At 43.6% G+C, this 19,976-nt stretch overlaps 1 protein-coding gene across 1 annotated transcript in view; it reads right to left on the reverse strand.

Moving 5' to 3' along the window:
* The window catches only part of LOC129855511 (collagen alpha-1(XXIV) chain-like), a 245,152-nt gene that overhangs the window by 123,932 nt on the left and 101,244 nt on the right, over window positions 1-19,976 (reverse strand). The window contains exons 5-7 of the mRNA XM_055923240.1: window positions 16,883-16,936; window positions 6,072-6,125; window positions 5,365-5,418 (exon numbers count right to left, since the gene is read on the reverse strand). Coding sequence (XP_055779215.1) covers window positions 5,365-5,418; window positions 6,072-6,125; window positions 16,883-16,936 — 162 coding nt within the window. The remainder of the gene's footprint in view (window positions 1-5,364; window positions 5,419-6,071; window positions 6,126-16,882; window positions 16,937-19,976) is intronic.

Below are 19,976 nucleotides of genomic sequence, written 5' to 3' on the forward strand. Positions count from 1 at the left end.
CCATTAATGAATAGGGTCAACTTTTAATAATATTTTCTGACACCCTACAGTCAAATTTTGGCACCAGTAGAGTAGCTATCTAGCTATATAAACCACGCACCTCTGCAAACATGCCTTCTCCAATGTTGGTTCCAAGGCGGTACTTATTTAAATTAGGTAAGAGAATATCATGTTACTATTGGTGTATTGAAATGAGAGTTAAGGGGATGCCACCTTGTCCCCTTAATAATGAATCGAAGTGTTGGACACGGGGGAGGGGGACCAGTAACTTTGTGATCAAACTTTTGAAGCGACAGTCCCTTTTCATACTTTGGTCCTCATACTTTGATCTGGTTTACTTCAAATATCATCAAATTTCACAAAGACAGTCATACAAGGACAAACACTTCACAATTTTCCATGACTAGCTCAAACACAGTTGTCCATTGAAATAACAGTTGATGCTATACTGACGTCTCTCTAAGTGAGGCCAGTCGAATGTACTGTATAATTAAGTGAATATGCTTAGTCAGTACTCCTTGATTCGAAGGGTTGGATATTTTCTTGTATTTTACAAATGTTCCACCCCGACAACAAATCACACCCAGTATTTCCTGCCAAAACAGGAAGTGTCATTCAAAATCAATAAAGCATATAAATAGGTCTGTCTGTATTTGATTAAAGCTTTGATCATAAATTCAAGCCTGATGATATCTGAGCCTGATGATAGCTGATACCTGAACCTGATGCTCTCTCTAATTCTCTCTTTCACTCTCTCGGAGGACCTGAGCCCTAGGACCATGCCTCAGGACTACCTGGCATGATGACTCCTTGCTGTCCCCAGTCCACCTGGCCGTGCTGCTGCTCCAGTTTCAACTGTTCTGCTTGCGGCTATGGAACCCTGACCTGTTCACCGGACGTGCTACCTGTCCCAGACCTGCTGTTTTCAACTCTCTAGAGACGGCAGGAGCGGTAGAGATACTCTCAATGATCGGCTATGAAAAGCCAACTGACATTTACTCCTGAGGTGCTGACCTGTTGCACCCTCGACAACTACTGTGATTATTATTATTTGACCATGCTGGTCATTTATGAACATTTGAACATCTTGGCCATGTTCTGTAATAATCTCCACCCGGCACCTGGTTCCTCTCTAGGTTTCTTCCTAGGTTTTGGCCTTTCTAGGGAGTTTTTCCTAGCCACCGTGCTTCTACACCTGCATTGCTTGCTGTTTGGGGTTTTAGGCTGGGTTTCTGTACAGCACTTTGAGACATCAGCTGATGTAAGAAGGGCTATATAAATACATTTGATTTGATTTGATGATACCTGAGCCTGATGAGCCATACATGAAATATATTTTAGAGTAAGGCTGTAACCTAACATGGACAAATTCAAGGGGTTCTGAATACTTTACGAAGGCACTGTATGATATAGGTTTATAGGCTACTGCACATTACGCACGACAGACAAACCAAAACAAACATAGATGTAGATATATATGCTCTCTTGGGAAAATAAATTAAACAAGCTCCAGTAGGATAATTTTTTTGAGTGTGAACTGTATTACTGTACCGTATTGTATTATACTGTATTATATGGAATGGAATTACACACCTCGTTCAAACCATGATAAAGCTAAGAGAACATGCAATTCTGGTGCAGCACCTGCAGCCTACAAAGTTACATGTGTAACGCGTACGCTAGGAGTCGGGAAGCAGGTACAGCGAGTGAATTTAATAACAAATGAAACATGGAACAAAACAAGAAACACGAGTAGCGTACAGACATATAGCACAGGAACAGAATCACGCCTCACCAAAGGGAAGCAACAGGGATTTACTGGTGACGTCGGGTCCAAGTGCCGCTGCCGAAGCAACCGGGGATGCCTCGGCCGGCTCGTCAGGCTCCCATGCCTCGGCCGGCTCGTCAGGCTCCCAAGCTTCGGCCGGCTCGTCAGGCACCCAAGCCTCCGCCGGCTCTACAGGTTCCCATGCCTCCGCCGGCTCTACAGGTTCCCATGCCTCAGCCGGCTCTACAGGTTCCCATGCCTCAGCCGGCTCTACAGGTTCCCATGCCTCAGTTGGCTCTACAGGTGCCCGCGCCTCAGCAGAAGCGTCCGGCCCGCTCCTGGTCCTCGGGACCGCCCCTCTGGTCGGCGTTCTGCGGCTGGAGCAGCGCATCAGGGAGGGGGTAGTCACATCTATCCCCGCTCCCTCTCTCCGGCGCTCGACGTCGCCAGTTTATTCGTTATTACGCACACCTGCCACCATCGTTACGCGCACCTGCGCCTCATAAGACTCCTGGACTCCATCACCTTCCTTATATCTGTCACTCCCTTTGGTTCTTTCCCCAGGCGTTATTGACTCTGTTTCTGTTCATGTCTGTACGCTTTTTGTGTTTCTTGGTTTGTACTATTTTCTATTTATTATTACATTTGCACTCCCTGTGCTTACTTCCCAACTCCCAAAGAAATATAATAGGGCCTACTTGTATAATTAGTAGGCTGACACATATATACCTTTCATAATATTTCCCCTAATGTTATTTTGCCTACCTCCTCTTTCTATATCTATTGTTGCTTAATTCCTTCCTCGCTTTTTTTATTTGTAATTTCTTTTTTACCCCTTTTTTCTCCCGAATCTTGTCTCATCGCTGCAACTCCCGTATGGACTCGGGAGGCAAAGGTTGAGAGCCATGCATCCTGCGAAACACAATCCAACCAAGACGCACTGCTTCTTGACACAATGCACATCCAACCTGGAAGCCAGACACACCAATGTGTTGGAGGAAACACCGTACACCTGGCGACCTGGTCGGCGTGCACTGCACCGGCCCGACACAGGAGTCGCCAGTGCGCGATGAGACAAGGATATTCCTGTCGGCCAAACCCTCCCTAACCTGGGCAACGCTGGGCCAATTGCGCGCCGCCCCATGGGCCTCTCGGTCGCGGCCGGCTGCGACAGAGCCTGGGCTCGAACACAGAATCTCTGGTGGCACAGCCAGCTAGCGATGCAGTGCCTTAGACCACTGCGCCACCCAGGAGGCCACATTCCTCGCTTTTTTAACAGTTAGGCTAAATTAAATAAGTTTTGTTTTCCTTATCTTCATTATTCTAATGACATGCTTAACTGATATAGGACTAGAATTGGATGAAGATGGCTTTCACTTCTCTTCACGTAGATTGAATGGTTATGGGTCTGAATAAATAACTGCTATAGCCTACCACAATCGCAGTAAACAAGAGCTTGCTTCCCTCTTCAATTAGACTATTGGTATAAGAAATGGGGAAAAAAACTATGTCCAGCAAACTATTCTAGTCTTTCTTTTCCTGCATGGGTCTCCAAGAGCTAAGGGGCGTTTTTTTAGGGAGCTGAGCACAGGTGAGTGTGTATTGCACAAGAGACAAGATAAGTTATATATAAGACTAATACTGCATTGAATGTAATACCTGAAAGAGGTAGGCTAGGATATCTTGAACAGGATTATCTATTTTGGATGCAATTTGAATGGAATTGATGAAGAGACGGAGACTGCTCGTGCACGCTCTGATTTAAAGCAACGATATTCAAGTGATAGGCTGTTTTAAAACTAAAGCTGCAATAAAAAATATACACTGCTCAAAAAAATAAAGGGAACACTTAAACAACACAATGTAACTCCAAGTCAATCACACTTCTGTGAAATCAAACTGTCCACTTAGGAAGCAACACTGATTGACAATAAATTTCACATGCTGTTGTGCAAATGGAATAGACAAAAGGTGGAAATTATAGGCAATTAGCAAGACACCCCCAAAAAAGGAGTGATTCTGCAGGTGGTGACCACAGACCACTTCTCAGTTCCTATGCTTCCTGGCTGATGTTTTGGTCACTTTTGAATGCTGGCGGTGCTCTCACTCTAGTGGTAGCATGAGACGGAGTCTACAACCCACACAAGTGGCTCAGGTAGTGCAGTTCATCCAGGATGGCACATCAATGCGAGCTGTGGCAAAAAGGTTTGCTGTGTCTGTCAGCGTAGTGTCCAGAGCATGGAGGCGCTACCAGGAGACAGGCCAGTACATCAGGAGACGTGGAGGAGGCCGTAGGAGGGCAACAACCCAGCAGCAGGACCGCTACCTCCGCCTTTGTGCAAGGAGGTGCACTGCCAGAGCCCTGCAAAATGACCTCCAGCAGGCTAAAAGTAGGTTAGCTAACTCATATTTTGGGGGGACAGTAGAGCGAAACCTTTTTTAACAGGCCTGCGTTCCGTGTAGCTCCTCTCCTCCACCGTTTCCTAGGTTGTGACACAGGAACCTTCACACTCAATAAAAAGCCCACTCGGGGGTAAGGGGCTTAGCCTGAAGTCATTTCCTCTGAAAATACCTTCCCAGGGCACAGTGGATGGCCTGGGTATTAGGTTCAGCTACTGCAAACATTGGTCTCTGTCCTCCTGGGAGGAAAGGTAAAGGCCAACCTTTGGATATCAGACCTGGGTGCAAATACTATTTGAAAACTTTCAAATATATTGAGCGTTTGCTTTAGCCTGCCTGGAGTTTTCTATTGGTTCCATGCAACAGGCAAGCTCTATCAAGCACAGCTACATTATTTGAAATGATAGTATTTGAACCCAGGTCTGAGGGACAGACAGACGAGGCCTAGCGGCTTAAAGTAGCAGTCCACAGCCAGCTGCTGCATGTGGAGACAGATAAGGGCTCTCATCACTGAGACTAAACTGAGGAGAGTTGTGTGAGCTGTGCGTGCTGATGTATGAATTTAATTGGTTTCCTTCTCTGCTTCCTCTGTCTCCTCATGCCATTTTCTCTTTTGAAGAGGCATCGGATGGTGTGCCTGTCATCAGGGGCCATAACCTCCCTCAGAATGCCTTTACTCTTAAAGATTCAGGCAAGGAGTCCCAGAGCCCGGCCGCAGACGGGTCCCGGGGCGACGCACGTATGTGTGTGTGCATGCGTGCGGGTGTATTTGTATGCGTGTGTGTCCAGTCCTATGGAGCAACAGCAGGGTGGGCTGTGGTGGTTTAGGACTAGGAGTTCCCCGGCCCCTGTCTGAGAGACAGACCCTCTCTGTGTATGGGTAACATTATCCTGATTCCTGAACACAGCCAGGGCCCACTGGAGGCCTCTGCTTAAGGTGTGGCTAATACTTATGAAGCTTATACAACGGGAACATCATGTGTGAGGCGAGCAGAAATAGCTCAGATTCAGAACAGAAGCTCATGCAGGGAACTCATTAAATGACAATCTGATAATCTAATTGGATCAGGATCAGTTCTCATCATTCATGCCTTCGAAGAGCCAATGGAATGACAGTTGCTTTAGATAATATGCTTACAGTACGTCACAGCCAGAGGTTAAAAAAAGCCCCGATGTTATAACCGTTAAATTCTTACCGTTGGACCTGCAAACCCATCTGGACCTGGAAGGCCTTGTGGACCTCTGTCACCCTGGAAACAAAAGGAGAAAACCATGACAACATTAGACTTGATCAAATAAGTTATTAGCAATGAACTGTAACTATTAAGAGATATCAGATAAGGATAAGAAGGCAGATTAAATGAGACGAAACAGGGAGCTGCAGCTGGCAATGGTTAGAACACAGGCCAACAGAAATATCACTGACTGATAATAGGTAGCAACTGTGCCAAAGCTTTACAGAGAGACACTAAGATATCAGAAGATAAATATCAGAGGAGTACAGGATATGATTAGAGATGAAGAGAATGATACAAGGAAGTTGGCATGAATTGAGAGAGTGAGAGAGGAGAGGAGAGGAGGAAATACCGGTCAGAAAGAAGGGTTAGAAAACCTCTAAACGTGTAGTTGTGAAGTAAATGAAAAAGGCAACAGATGTTGCTAAAGTGAAGTTGAAAGATATGGGGCCCAGAGTGGTTTAGTGAAGTATTCGTTTTTGAAGGGGACAATAAGGAGAGGCAAGAGATTGAGAGCGAGAGCAGAAGACGGAAAGCGGACAGAGAAACCAGTAGCGAGGGATTGAGGGACAGTTAGATGTTGAGAGAGAAACAGAGAGAAAAAGCCATGCTGTCTATCTGTCTGCCTGCCTGCTGGCCAGACTAGACTAGGTCAGATCATTCTTTACCTTGTCTCCTGGCGGGGCCTGACCTGGGGACAGTCCTGGATCGCCCTTAGAGCCCTGACAGTGACACAGAGAGTCATGGTCAGCACTTATTTATAGCAGCCAGAACCCCCTCCACTACATACAGGGGGGATCAAAGTGCAAAGGTAAAAAAAAAAAATCTGTGCTGCTCCTTACTGTGGCGAAGTTTGCCACCCGATTCAACAGTACCGTCTTTTCCAATAACAACAAAGTGATAGGCTCATTCACACAGGGTAAGAATACCGAACAAACTAAAGTCCTCAGTGAGTTCAGGGGTGATGTGTAGGGTGATGTGTTTATTTATTTTATTTATTTTACCGTTATTTTACCAGGTAAGTTGACTGAGAACACGTTCTCATTTGCAGCAACGACCTGGGGAATAGTTACAGGGGAGAGGAGGGGGATGAATGAGCCAATTGTAAACTGGGGATTATTAGGTGACCATGATGGTTTGAGGGCCAGATTGGGAATTTAGCCAGGACACCGGGGTTAACACCCCTACTCTTACGATAAGTGCCATGGGATCTTTAATGACCTCAGAGAGTCAGGACACCCGTTTAACGTCCCATCCGAAAGACGGCACCCTACACAGGGCAGTGTCCCCAATCACTGCCCTGGGGCATTGGGATATTTTTTAGACCAGAGGAAAGAGTGCCTCCTACTGGCCCTCCAACACCACTTCCAGCCGCATCTGGTCTCCCATCCAGGGCCTGACCAGGACCAACCCTGCTTAGCTTCAGAAGCAAGCCAGTAGTGGTATGCAGGGTGATATGCTGCTGTGAGTGACTAACAGACACCACTTCTTATCTTCTTTATGAATGAGTGATCTGTGCTGTTCCTCCGTTAAGGTTGACATGGCTTTCTGCAAAGCGTCTTTCAAGTCTCAGCCAATGACTGGAGCCCTGACTAAGTTATTGACAACTGTGATTGGTGGGGACGGGTCCTAAGCTTCTCTTGAGTTACAAAGCCACCCCACAGATGAGGAGATACAGACAGTGGAAACGTACACACACTAACAAAGGGACAAAATGCTACAAAAAGATGACTGCATTGTAGACACCTACGTTCCCCTTTTTAACCATAACATGTCATAGTAATTCAAGTTTATTCTATACCCTCCACTCAATGAAAGTCTAAACATTTCCCAGGCCATTGAGTACTCTTACTTCAGTACGCCTAAAAACATAAAATTGCATACAATCCACATTTTCGGGGCCTGAGACAAATGTTAAGCCAGTGTTTTATTTACCCTCTTAACAGAAGTGTATGTTTAGACTCTGGGTCCTCCTGTCTGGTCAAGGGATACTCTGCCCGAGTACAGGTGACACCTCAGAGGCCTATACTACAATACCTGTTCATCACTACTGATTACCTGCTCTCAACAGGTATTTCTCTCCGGGGGTTTGAGCATTACATTTCACTGGTTTTGACTGACAGCCCATTCAAGCATTTAGCTGTTAAGGGCAGGGAGGGATGTGTGTGTGTGTGTGTGTGTGTGTGTGTGTGTGTGTGTGTGTGTGTGTGTGTGTGTGTGTGTGTGTGTGTTGTACCGCAGCAGAAGTTACTGGCAGTGAAACCTTGATTCCTTCTCTTCTTCTCTTCTCTGTTTAACAGTGCATGGCGTTCATTTAAAGCCTCTATCAGATCCCACTAGCCATTCGTCATAACATTTCATGCTGCGCTCAAACAACCGTCAACTGAAGCTTTTCAGCTTTCAGCACATCAACCAGGGACCTCAGACACACACAGATCTGCTTGTTTTTTTTATGTTCTCATCCCTCTGTTTCTTCCCTTCATCCCTTAGACTTCACAACACAATTTAAAAACAAAGACAAAGAGCGCCTCTCTCTCCGACCCCGCCTCCAGTGTGGGTCTGAGGATGAGTCATTGTGTGTGTATGTGGTGTTAGCTATAGTGATTTAGGATGTTTCAAAAGAACCCCATGGGGAAGCCTCAAGGGCCATCTCTGTCCTCCCATGGTGTCCACAACAGGGTCAAAGGGCACACCAGAACACATCCATCAATGTCTGAGCCCTCTTTCTGACGAATCAGAGAGGAAAACAGGACATTGCTGTCTCTGTGTGCGGTCCGGAAGCCCTTACGGAAAAACCACATGAATTTCACGTGAATTTATGTGAAGCTAATGTGATAACGTGTGACAACATGTGAGCATGTGAAAACATGATCTCATGTGAAATAAATGTGACATGGGGATGCAAAATTTCCACATGTGCTAACATGAAACAACACGTGACAACATGTGAACATGTGAAAACATGATCTTTTGTAATACGGTGCATTCGGATGAGACTCGAAATTGAGCGCAGGTGCATCATGTTTCCATTGATCATCCTTGAGATGTTTCTACAACTTGATTGGATTCCACCTGTGGTAAATTCAATTGATTGGACATGATTTGGAATGGCACACACCTGTCTAGATAAGGTCCCACAGTTGACAGTGCATGAAAAACCAAGCCATGAGGTTGAAGGAATGGACCGTAGAGCTCCGAGACAGGATTGTGTCGAGGCACAGATCTGGGGAAGGGTACCACGTTAGCTAGCCAGTAACTTATCCAGTATATGTTGACGTCATTTCAAAGGATTCCTTTTTGAAGGGAAGCTGTAGAGATCAGTAAGAAATAGCAGTTCTGTAACCAAATATTCATTCATTATAATGTTTTCAAGCATTACATAAGCTGGTATGATGGTGCATTGATATGTTATACAGTTTAAAGCCGTTATTTTAGTGTTTTTGCCCAAAGTTGAACTTTAATGCACTCCAGACCAAAAGGTTAAAAGTTCAAATCCCGAGAGCGTTAATGTCCCAGCGCACTGCTACTTTCTCGTTGGTGTAATCGCACAATTATTGACTTTATTCTGGGCAACTTTTAGCAGTAAAGTACACATCTGCAGTTAGCAAAATAGTGCCATCTGCACTGATATTTTAGCTATCAATTAATCTGACCATTCCCTCATAGATTTAATTTACAGATTTTAGCAATTTGAGGGTTTTCTGTATAGGTGTCTAATGTTGGTGGGCCATATTATTCTGTTTCATTGTTACTCCTGAATAACTATGGTAAATGTAAGAGTTTTTATTGAGTTTATTTTTAGCAAAGCTGAGATTCACTTTGAACTCAAAGTGTAAGAATACAGGGGAAATCAGTTATCAACACAGGCGTGGTCGTGTAGAAGGAAAAATCGGAATGCCGTAAACCAAGAGGTTGTGAGTTGAAATCCCAGGTGGCGACATGTTGAATAATAATTACTGTATTAATAAACAAACACAATGTAGTCATGTAAAGCACATTCGGAAAGTATTCAGACCCTTTGACTTTTTGCACATTTTGTTACGTTACAGCCATATTCTAAAATTGTAAAAAAAAAAAATAAAAAAAAATAAAAAAAAAAACTCTACTCCATAATGACAAAGCAAAAACAGGTTTCACATTTTTATGCAAATGTATTAAAAATAAAGAAACTGAACTATAACATTTACATAAGTATTCAAACCCTTTAGTCAGTACTTTGTTGAAGCACCTTTGAGAGCAATTACAGCCTCAAGTCTTTTTCGGTTTGGCGCCACAAGCTTGGCACACCTGTATTTGGGGAGTGTCTCCCATTCTTCTCTGCAGATCCTCTCAAGCTCTGTCAGCTAGGATGTGGAGCGTCACTGCACAGCTATTCCCAGATTTCTCCAAGGATTTTCAATTGGGTTCAAGTTCGGGCTCTGGCTGGGCCACTCAAGGACATTGGCTGTGTGCATAGGGTCGTTGACTTGTTGGTAGGTGAACCGTCGCCCCACTCTGAGATCCTGAGTGCTCTGGAGCAGGCTTTCATCAAGGATCTCTCTCTGTACTTTGCTCCATTCATCTTAATGTAACAATGTGGAAAAAGGGAAGGGGTCTGAATACTTTCCAAATATGTCAATTGTAAACACTGTTAAAAGCACTGTGTATCATAACGACTAATTTTTTTTGTTTTTTTTTGTTTTTCTAATTCATGTTCCTAAACAACATTTTCACATGTGAAATTTCACATATTAATTGTTCCAATCATGTGGTTTTTCAGTAAGGGAGATTTACATAAAGTACAATTTTCAGTCCAACTATCCACAAACAACTGAAACCTACACTTATCCACTTAAAGAAATACAATTTCACATCAGAATGATAGTGAAATTGACAAGGGGCAGCATAATGAAATTGTATCATGTTTTTGTTTTCACTCCCAAATTGTGAATGGGTAGGGTTTGAATTGGAGCTTACCCACCAACTACAGGGGCGTCTGGTGCCAACTCCCAACAAACTCTCACCACAGACGAGGTTAGGTTAACGACCTGGCCACAGCCACCACACCACAGCCGTCTGCACAGCACAGCCCACATCCCACATCCCTGTCAGAACTAGCTGAGTCTGAAAAACTCCAGCTGTTTCTATGGTTTATAAGACGACTCGTGATACAGATGAGAAAGGTGACGAGCCTACAATGTATCCATCCACATTGATGGCCATCTTGAACGTCACACAAGAATAGCAATTTAAGCTATTAAAGTAATTAAATTGCTAATAAATAAGGAAATGATCTCAATTACCACATGTAAAACATTAAACGAGTCTCCCTCTCCCGTCTCTATATTCCCATTGAATAGGACAAGCACAATACAATTCCCATATGAGGCAAAACAACAGCAATAAACCCCTAACCATCAGGATTCCAGAGGTTTGGGAAAGGTTGCCTGGGAAGCAGGTGTGTTCTTCCACTTATACAGTTACACAATATTCTTGGAAAAATATTTCACAATCGTCATTTTCAGGTAAAGAACAAAACAATCACATACCCCCTACATGAAACAGTAAACCGTTTATGGCCGGAACCAGCACGAACCAGCACGAATTCCTGTTCTTTCAATCATACTCATCTCTCTACTCCCCCTGTCTGCCTCCCTTTCGATCTGTCTTGACTTGAGCTATTGCTAGTGAAGTGCAACATTGTATCAAATCATCAACTGGGTCGGCCCAAATCTGTTGCTAGCACACTTGCAACATTGCATCAACTATCCTAATCCAGGCTCTCAGAGTTTCCCATGCCAGTGAGCTCGGGACAGACAGCTATTTTTTAGGACGTTTCCACTGAATATATGGGAACATCGGATCATGATAGTTTACTAATTCACACAGAGGCTTGTTGATTATCGAGGCCGTGACTGTTGGAAAGATTTTTCAAATACTGAGGAACTATAATTTGCAATGGATGTAAAAAAACTTTTTAAAAAACTGACTGTTTACAATGTCTGAGGCGGAAAAAAAAATACTTAGAAGCTCAGCTTATTAGTGGTGGACGTGGTGAGATAAGACAACCAGACATTGCCAAATGGGCACTTTCAAAGGAGGAACTTCTTGATGCAATTAAAGCCTTTAAGTCTGGGAAAACTCCAGGGCTGGATGGAAAACCAGTTGAGGTAAAACAAACCTTTTTTGATGTACTCAGAGGACCGTTATTAGCATGTTTTAACCACTCCTATATAAATGGTAGATTATCAGATACTCAACAAGAAAGTCTGATTTCATTATTACTGAAACAGGACCCAAGTGGTAAATATAAAGATCCAACTCATTGAAAAAAATGTGGAGCCCCCTTACCCTTCAGTGTTGTGATGCAAAAATTTGAGCAAAATGCATAGCGCATAGAACTAAAAAGGTATTGTTGGATATTATACATCCTAACCAGACAGGTTTTTTACATGGACGATACATTGGAGATAATATAAGACAAGTACTGGAAACAATAGAACACTATGAAAAATCTGGGAAACCAGGCCTGGCATTCTGACTTTGAAAAGGCTTTGATAAAGTACGACAAGAAGGCCAGCATCCCTGAGTCGCCTCTTCACTGTTGATGTTGAGACTGGTGTTTTGCGGATACTATTTAATGAAGCTGCTAGTTGAGGACTTGTGAGGCGTCTGTTTCTCAAACTAGACACTATTGTAATTGCCCTCATGCTCAGATGTCCACCGGGGCCTCCCACTCCTCTTTCTATTCTGGTTAGAGCCAGTTTGAGACAGTTTCTAATGATCAATTAGCCTTTTAAAATGATAAACATGGATTAGCTAACACAACGTGCCATTCGAACACAGGAGTGATGATTGCTGATAACGGGCCTCTGTACGCCTATGTAGATATTACATTTAAAAAATCAGCCGTTTCCAGCTACAATTGTCATTTACAACATTAAATTGTAAATCCACTGTATTTCTGATAAATTTTATGTTATTTTAAATGGCCAAAAAAACAGCTTTTCTTTAAAAAACAAGGACATTTCTAAGTGACCCCTAACTTTTGAACGGTAGTGTAGACTGAGGGGTGAACTTAAAAGCCCTAACCCACAATCGCAGTCCTATTGAGCAATGATGCTTATCATCATTGCTCACACTGCAAGTTACGGGGGTATTAAATATGGTATGAAATTGGCTTGCTCTTTTAGGAGTTTACAGTATAATCACATACTGTATGTTTATAATCACATACTGTATGTTTCAGAACATCTGATCTGGTGTGATCTGATCTGGTGGGCCCCAACGTTGCCGTTTCTATTGAAATGGCTGTAAGATCTCCATGTCATAATATTCTCTGTCAGAATCACAACTCCTCTATCACTTTTCAGGAAAGAGGTTTTCTGAGAAGGTTCGGAGCACCTCGAATTCAGTGTAGACAGGGAATTTTCGAGGGTAAGTTTTCTTCAACATATCAACGTCTTGCATATGCAGTCAATTCTCCACATTTAAATTTGATTTCAAAATATGGAAACTCTACATATCTGATCTACAATCAGAGGGTTCGGAATTGTTAGTACATTAGTTATCAACAGAGCCGGTACATCAAGCTGCCATCACTAAAACATAATCCAGAAAATATTGCCGATGTCAGCCTTTAATGCAATGCTATCACTGTTAGTATTCATGCTATATTTCTGCTCATCTAAGCCTCATTCGGAATGAGTGAACTTGAGCCAGTCAATTTAATGTTACTCGGGACCCACCAGTTCAGGACAGAGGTCAAGTCAACCCCTTGCATTAAAAGTCATCAGAGACTTCACATTACAGCAAGGTTATCTTATACTTTGGGGAAATACATGTATATCCTTCTCTTTCAAGATGAAATGAATCAACACTCCTTCCTCCTCACCAACAGCAGGGGTTTTTACATGCATCCATTTAACCACCATCCCTTCTTTTCCCGTACCGCCCCTCCCCCTTAACTGCCTACTCAATCAAATGACAGACACAGGTATTTTCCCCTCGTCCATCAGCAAATAACAGCCAATCAAAGGCCTCTGTCATGCCCACGGGGCACTTTCCACCCCAAAACTCTGCTGCTGCTATTCACCACGGCAATAGCTGGGAAAAGTAACCTTTATTTACCTAGACAAGTCAGTTAAGAACAAATTCTTATTTCAATGACGGCCTACACCAGCCAAACCCGGACGACGCTGGGCCAATTGTGCGCCGCCCTATGGGACTCCCAATCACGGCCAGATGTGATGCAGCCTGGATTCAAACCAGGGACTGTAGTGACACCTCTTGCACGGAGATGCAGTGCCTTAGACAGCTGCGCCACTCGGGAGCCCGAGAAGAGTCTATCCCTTCCAAAGACACGTTGATCTGAGCACCAAAGAGATATACGTTTTTATCTCAATATTAGGCACCTACCACCCACTCTGTGGCAGAGTAATGTTGCTTACCATTCATTTAAAATGCCAACCACAATGAAAAAATATTAAATGAAGTACTATTCCTCAGAAGTTAAGCCTCCCACAATGTACCAGCTTAACACTTCTGTACGTAGACAACATCAGTTTGGTATACACTGTTAAAATGAAGTGCTTTGTAACACCAAAACGAGTGGCAACTGAGCTGCCACCAAGGCGTAGGAGACAACCTTAACTTTACTAGAGCATTGAAACACATCGTCCCGAGATGGTGTGTAGGTACTTGTACTCCTTACATGGTGTGTTGTAACGTCATTTAGTCAAGTGTTACGCAACACCTTGCCAGGGACTGGGAGCACTAATGGAAAAGGTTGAAAACACAAGTATGATGTTTAGAGTTCTGTTTAGTGCCGAATTAGATGCCTTCTCCTTTGGTGTCGTTTCCTCGAAAACGACTGCAGTGTTTCAAATCCTGTCTATTGCAAAATGAGATTCTTCTGGAGTACTTTAATGTTGAACATTGATTTATGTATCTGATCATTTGCCAGTTTAATCCCTTTTGGCAGGCATTGTTGAGCACAGTAGTACCTAGAGGTTTTACTGCAAGCATTGCAGGACTCCTGTCAATCCAATTGCTCTTAAATACAAGTAAAACTAAATGCATGCTCTTCAACCGATCGCTGCCTGCACCTGCCCGCCTGCCCAGCATCACTACTCTGGACGGCTCTGACTTAGAATATGTGGACAACTACAAATACCTAGGTGTCTGGTTAGACTGTAAACTCTCCTTCCAGACTCACATCAAGCATCTCCAATCCAAAGTTAAAGCTAGAATCGGCTTCCTATTCCGCAACAAAGCATCCTTCACTCATGCTGCCAAACATACCCTTGTAAAACTGACCATCCTACCAATCCTCGACTTCGGTGATGTCATTTACAAAATAGCCTCCAAAACCCTACTCAATAAATTGGATGCAGTCTATCACAGTGCCATCCGTTTTGTCACCAAAGCCCCATATACTACCCACCACTGCGACCTGTACGCTCTCGTTGGCTGGCCCTCGCTTCACACTCGTCGCCAAACCCACTGGCTCCAGGTCATCTACAAGACCCTGCTAGGTAAAGTCCCCCCTTATCTCAGCTCGCTGGTCACCATAGCAACGCCCACCCGTAGCACGCGCTCCAGCAGGTATATCTCTCTGGTCACCCCCAAAACCAATTCTTCCTTTGGCCGCCTCTCCTTCCAGTTCTCTGCTGCCAATGACTGGAACGAACTACAAAAATCTCTGAAACTGGAAACACTTATCTCCCTCACTAGCTTTAAGCACCAGCTGTCAGAGCAGCTCATAGATTACTGCACCTGTACATAGCCCATCTATAATTTAGCCCAAACAACTACCTCTTTACCTACTGTATTTATTTATTTTGCTCCTTTGCACCCCATTATTTCTATCTCTACTTTGCACCTTCTTCCACTGCAAACCAACCATTCCAGTGTTATTTTTTTTTACTTGCTATATTGTATTTACTTCGCCACCATGGCCTTTTTATATATTTATTTATTTATATGTATATTTTGTTTGCCTTCACCTCCCTTATCTCACCTCACTTGCTCATATTGTATATAGACTTATTTTTCACTGTATTATTGACTGTATGTTTGTTTTACTCCATGTGTAACTATGTGTTGTTGTATGTGTCGAACTGCTTTGCTTTATCTTGGCCAGGTCGCAATTGTAAATGAGAACGTGTTCTCAATTTGCCTACCTGGTTAAATAAAGGTGAAATAAATAAATAAATAAATATAAATTGCCTCTATCTTTAAAAGTTGGATATGTGGGAATGGGTTGTCTCATCAATGATTTACATTTACATTACATTTAAGTCATTTAGCAGACGCTCTTATCCAGAGCGACTTACAAATTGGAAAGCTCATACATATTCATCCTGGTCCCCCCGTGGGGAATGAACCCACAACCCTGGCGTTGCAAGCGCCATGCTCTACCAACTGAGCCACACGGGACCAATGATGTCATTTTGCCTGAAGATTTCGATATTTGTTCACCATTACACCTCATGGTACAACAAGCTGCTTAATACGAATATAGAAGTATACTTGTCTTTCTTCAAACATGCATATAACACTGTGCAAAATATTTGAATTACCCACAATCCTCTAAAAACAGAGCCACGTGGCAAGATGGGATTCAATTACAGCTTCCGCCTGTCCCACCTTTGACATGCACCGAAAACCCCCAAAAGTGTTTTGACAACACTTTCTTGAAAACACTAATATTCAGATTGAAAAACCACTTTGGGTCTTTTAGAGTACTTGTATTGTTTTAAAACACTGTCTGTGTATCATAACACTTACATTGGGTTTACATTCCACCACCAGATCTCAGGTTAGGTGCACCACTTTCCATGGTTTCATTACACAATCATGGTGTTTTGAGTCTTTCTATTTCTACAGTGTAGAGGAAAGGGCAGAGTTGGGACATCCGTCTTTCCTGTGTCACTGCACTAACCGCTTGATGCCCTAGCGTCAACATCCCCGGACACAAAATAGTAGCTATCAAGATGAAGATCACTGAAGGTATTTGTAAGGAGTGCATTTCCCAAGTGGCTAGTTGGCATCAACTATCTTTACTAAAACCACTGCTAACATTTTGCCAGCGAATTACAACGCTCTGGCATGTCTGCCTGGTGATTTGTTGGGAGCGTTCTGTATGTAGTCTTCTGTCTGAAGAGGACCCTCCCCAGAACAATTGTTGTCCCTTTTTTGAAGTTGCCATGAGAATCTGTAACTAATCCCAGACCTAGTGTTGTTGCTGCCCTAGGTCTGGGATTTCCGAGACTAGTTAGGTACTGCTTCCCTCCCACTAGGATTAGACCTTACCCTTTTCTGGAGCAAAGGAGTCTGGGAGTCAGAGAATGACATTGAACATTACAGCCAGGGCCCTGTCAATAAAACTGGTCCTGGCTGACCCCTGGGGGCCTCCACATCCCACAACAATAACAAGGCTCTCTCTGGAGCTCAAGGGGTATGTCTGTGCCCCCCAACCCAGGATTAGGGCACTCACCTTGGGACCAGGAAGACCAGGCAGGCCGGGGTTTCCATGTGGACCAGTAGGACCCTAGAGAGAGAGAGAGAGAGAGAGAGAGAGAGAGAGAGAGAGAGAGAGAGAGAGAGAGAGAGAGAGAGAGAGAGAGAGAGAGAGAGAGAGAGAGAGAGAGAGAGAGAGAGAGAGAGAGAGAGAGAGAGAGAGAGAGAGAGAGAGAGAGAGAGAGAAAGAAAGAAAGAGAAAGAAAGAAAGAGAAAGAAAGAAAGAGAAAGAAAGAGAAAGAAAGAAAGAGAAAGAGAGAGAGAGAGAGAGATTAATTTACAGTAGATCTACTAGATCACAATGACAGCATAGCATTATTGTTAAGTGGATGGGTCTCTACAGAAGGTGTAAACAGTACAGTGAATTAGTCATACTGTATGTCAGCAACAGTTTCCATCTTTTAGCTACAAAGATTGAAGGTAGATAAAACTGCTGAACGAGTCAGCGATTGTAGGCTGTGATGAGATATAGCGAGACCTTTTCTGAGTATTACACATATTTTATGTCACATTTTTCTTCATGTGCCAAACTATGCCCTTACCTTTAAACCGTACACGAGTTTAAAGTTTAAACTCACTTTGAGTACAACTCACACATGTGGGAACAACCCCACGTGCATGCTCATGTGCACACACACAAGCATGCACGCACACATACACACACACACACACACACACACATCTGCACCCCTGCTGTTGCCTGGCTTAAGCTGCATTCTCTCTAAAACACCCACTACAAACTAAAGCTATGAGGTAAGACTCCGCTCTCTCTCATAACAGTAATCAGTCACCATAAATGGCTGTGATCAGGAGATGACAGAGACTTAACGTAGAGGTAAGGATGACCCACACCTAGTTTTAAAGGTGTCTGTGTGTCCTCTTGACACTGGGTTGTGTTGTGGTGTCACAGTCTCTTTCTACCACCCAGCCCAAACCTCTCCACCTGGCGCTCTACTTACCGTGACTCCAGTAAAACCCCATAACAAAGGATCTCTCTCCCCCTCTGCCTCCCACCCTCCTCTCCCCATTTACCTAACTACCCGTCTCGCTCTCTCCCCCTCTATCGCTGTAATCCCCCCCCCCCCCTAACTCTCTCTATCGCTTTCCTCTCTCAGTCCAGAGCAGATTATTTAAAGTGGGTGTCTGTTCTGTGTGTATAAAATGCTGTCACCTGTGGAGTGTGGTACAATATAGGTGAGTACAGTACAGTGAGGTCTGGAGGTCTGTATCTTGCTGAGGCAGCAGAGTTCGCAGCCCACACAGACACAACCACCCATTACAGTCATTTTCCATCCCATAACGAAGCCTCCCGCTGACTGTCTATGCCTCTATGGGTCACCACACAGTATGTAAACCATATGTCTCCACAGTTGGGTCCCACAAGGGTTTACCATTATACAGTAGTTTACCTGTAGACAATTGTTACTGCCTGCCTGGCTGCTGGAGGGTCCCTGTCTGTCTGACACACACTAAACAAGCGTAACCAAGAGGCTTGATGTGTTATAAAGAAGACTTTACAAAGTTAAAAACAGAGAGAGGTGCACCTGTGGTCTTCCTGAGTATAGCTGGCTAACTGTGATAGGCACTGCATCTCAGTGCTAGAAGCATCACTACAGACCCTGGTTCGATTCCAGGCTGTATCACAACCGGCCGTGATCGGGAGTCCCATAGGGCGGCACACAATTGGCCCAGCATCGTCCTGGTTAGGGTTTGGTCAGGGTAGGCCGTCATTGTAAATGAGAATTTGTTCTTAACTGACTTGCCTATATAAATAAAATAAAAAATATAAAAAATATATATATATATATATATCATTCTCTATAGCAGAATGTTCAGAATTGCCAGAACATTAAGAGCAAAACATGTCTAGTGATGTTGAAGATGCTCAAAAAGTTCTACAGCTGCGCCAGTGAGAGCATCTTCTCTGCTGCCAATGACTGGAACGAATTGCAAAAATCACTGAAGCTGGAGTCTTGCATCTCCCTCTCTAACTTTAAGTATCAGCTGTGAGAGCAGCTTACAGATCACTGTACCTGTACACAGCCAATCTGTAAATAGCACACCCAACTACCTTGCACATCATCATCTGCACATCTATCACTCCAGTGATGATGCTAAATTGTAATTATTTCGCCTCTATGGCCTATTTATTGCCTTGCCTCCCTACTCTTCTACATTTGCACACACTGTACATAGATTTTTCTATTGTGTTATTGACTGTACGTTTGTTTATGTGTAACTCTGTGTTGTTATTTTTGTAGCACTGCTTTGCTTCATCTTGGCCAGGTCACAGTTGTAAATGATAACTTGTTCTCAATTGGCCTACCTGGTTAAATAAAGGTGACATAAAAAAAATTAAAATTAAATGTTGACTGGCTGCATCACTGCTTGGTATGGCAACTGCTTGGCAACCAACCGAAAGGCACTACAGAGGGTAGTGCGTTTGGCCCAGAGTACAAGTACCTAATCAATGTACAGGGACGGTAACAAGGTAGTTGAGGCAATTGAGGTAATACATTTTGTACATTTAGATAGGGATAAAAGTGACTAGGCAATCAGGATAGATAATAAACAGAGTAGCAGCAGCGTATGTGAAGAGTGTGAATGTGTGTGTTTTGTGTGTGTGTGTGTGTGTGTGTGTGTGTGTGTGTGTGTGTGTGTAAGTCCTTCCTCTGGTATAGAGGTCCTGGATGGCAGGGATTTGGCACCAGAGATATACTCCTTGAATATAGCCTCGTTATTGTTATTTTATTGTGTTACTACTGCGCTTTTGTGTGCAAATGTCTTTTTTGAAGCATTTCACGGTAAAGACTTTTGCACCGGTTGTATTTGGCGCATGTGACCAACACAATTTGATTTGATTTGAATGATCTCAGTGTGGTCAGTGATCAGAGCGTTGCTTTCAGAGATCAAACTCTACTATAGTACAGTTTAGTCTCAACAACATCAGAACAGAGACACGCACTGAACAGCACTGCACTGCTGTAGCAGCAGGAGCTGATTTCTTGATGCTCCAAGAGCCAGTAAAGAAGGCTTGGGCAGTAGACCGTATATATAGTATACTGGGGTAT

This window comes from Salvelinus fontinalis, chromosome 5 (assembly GCF_029448725.1).
Source record: "Salvelinus fontinalis isolate EN_2023a chromosome 5, ASM2944872v1, whole genome shotgun sequence".
NCBI classification, from domain to species: Eukaryota; Metazoa; Chordata; class Actinopteri; order Salmoniformes; family Salmonidae; genus Salvelinus; species Salvelinus fontinalis.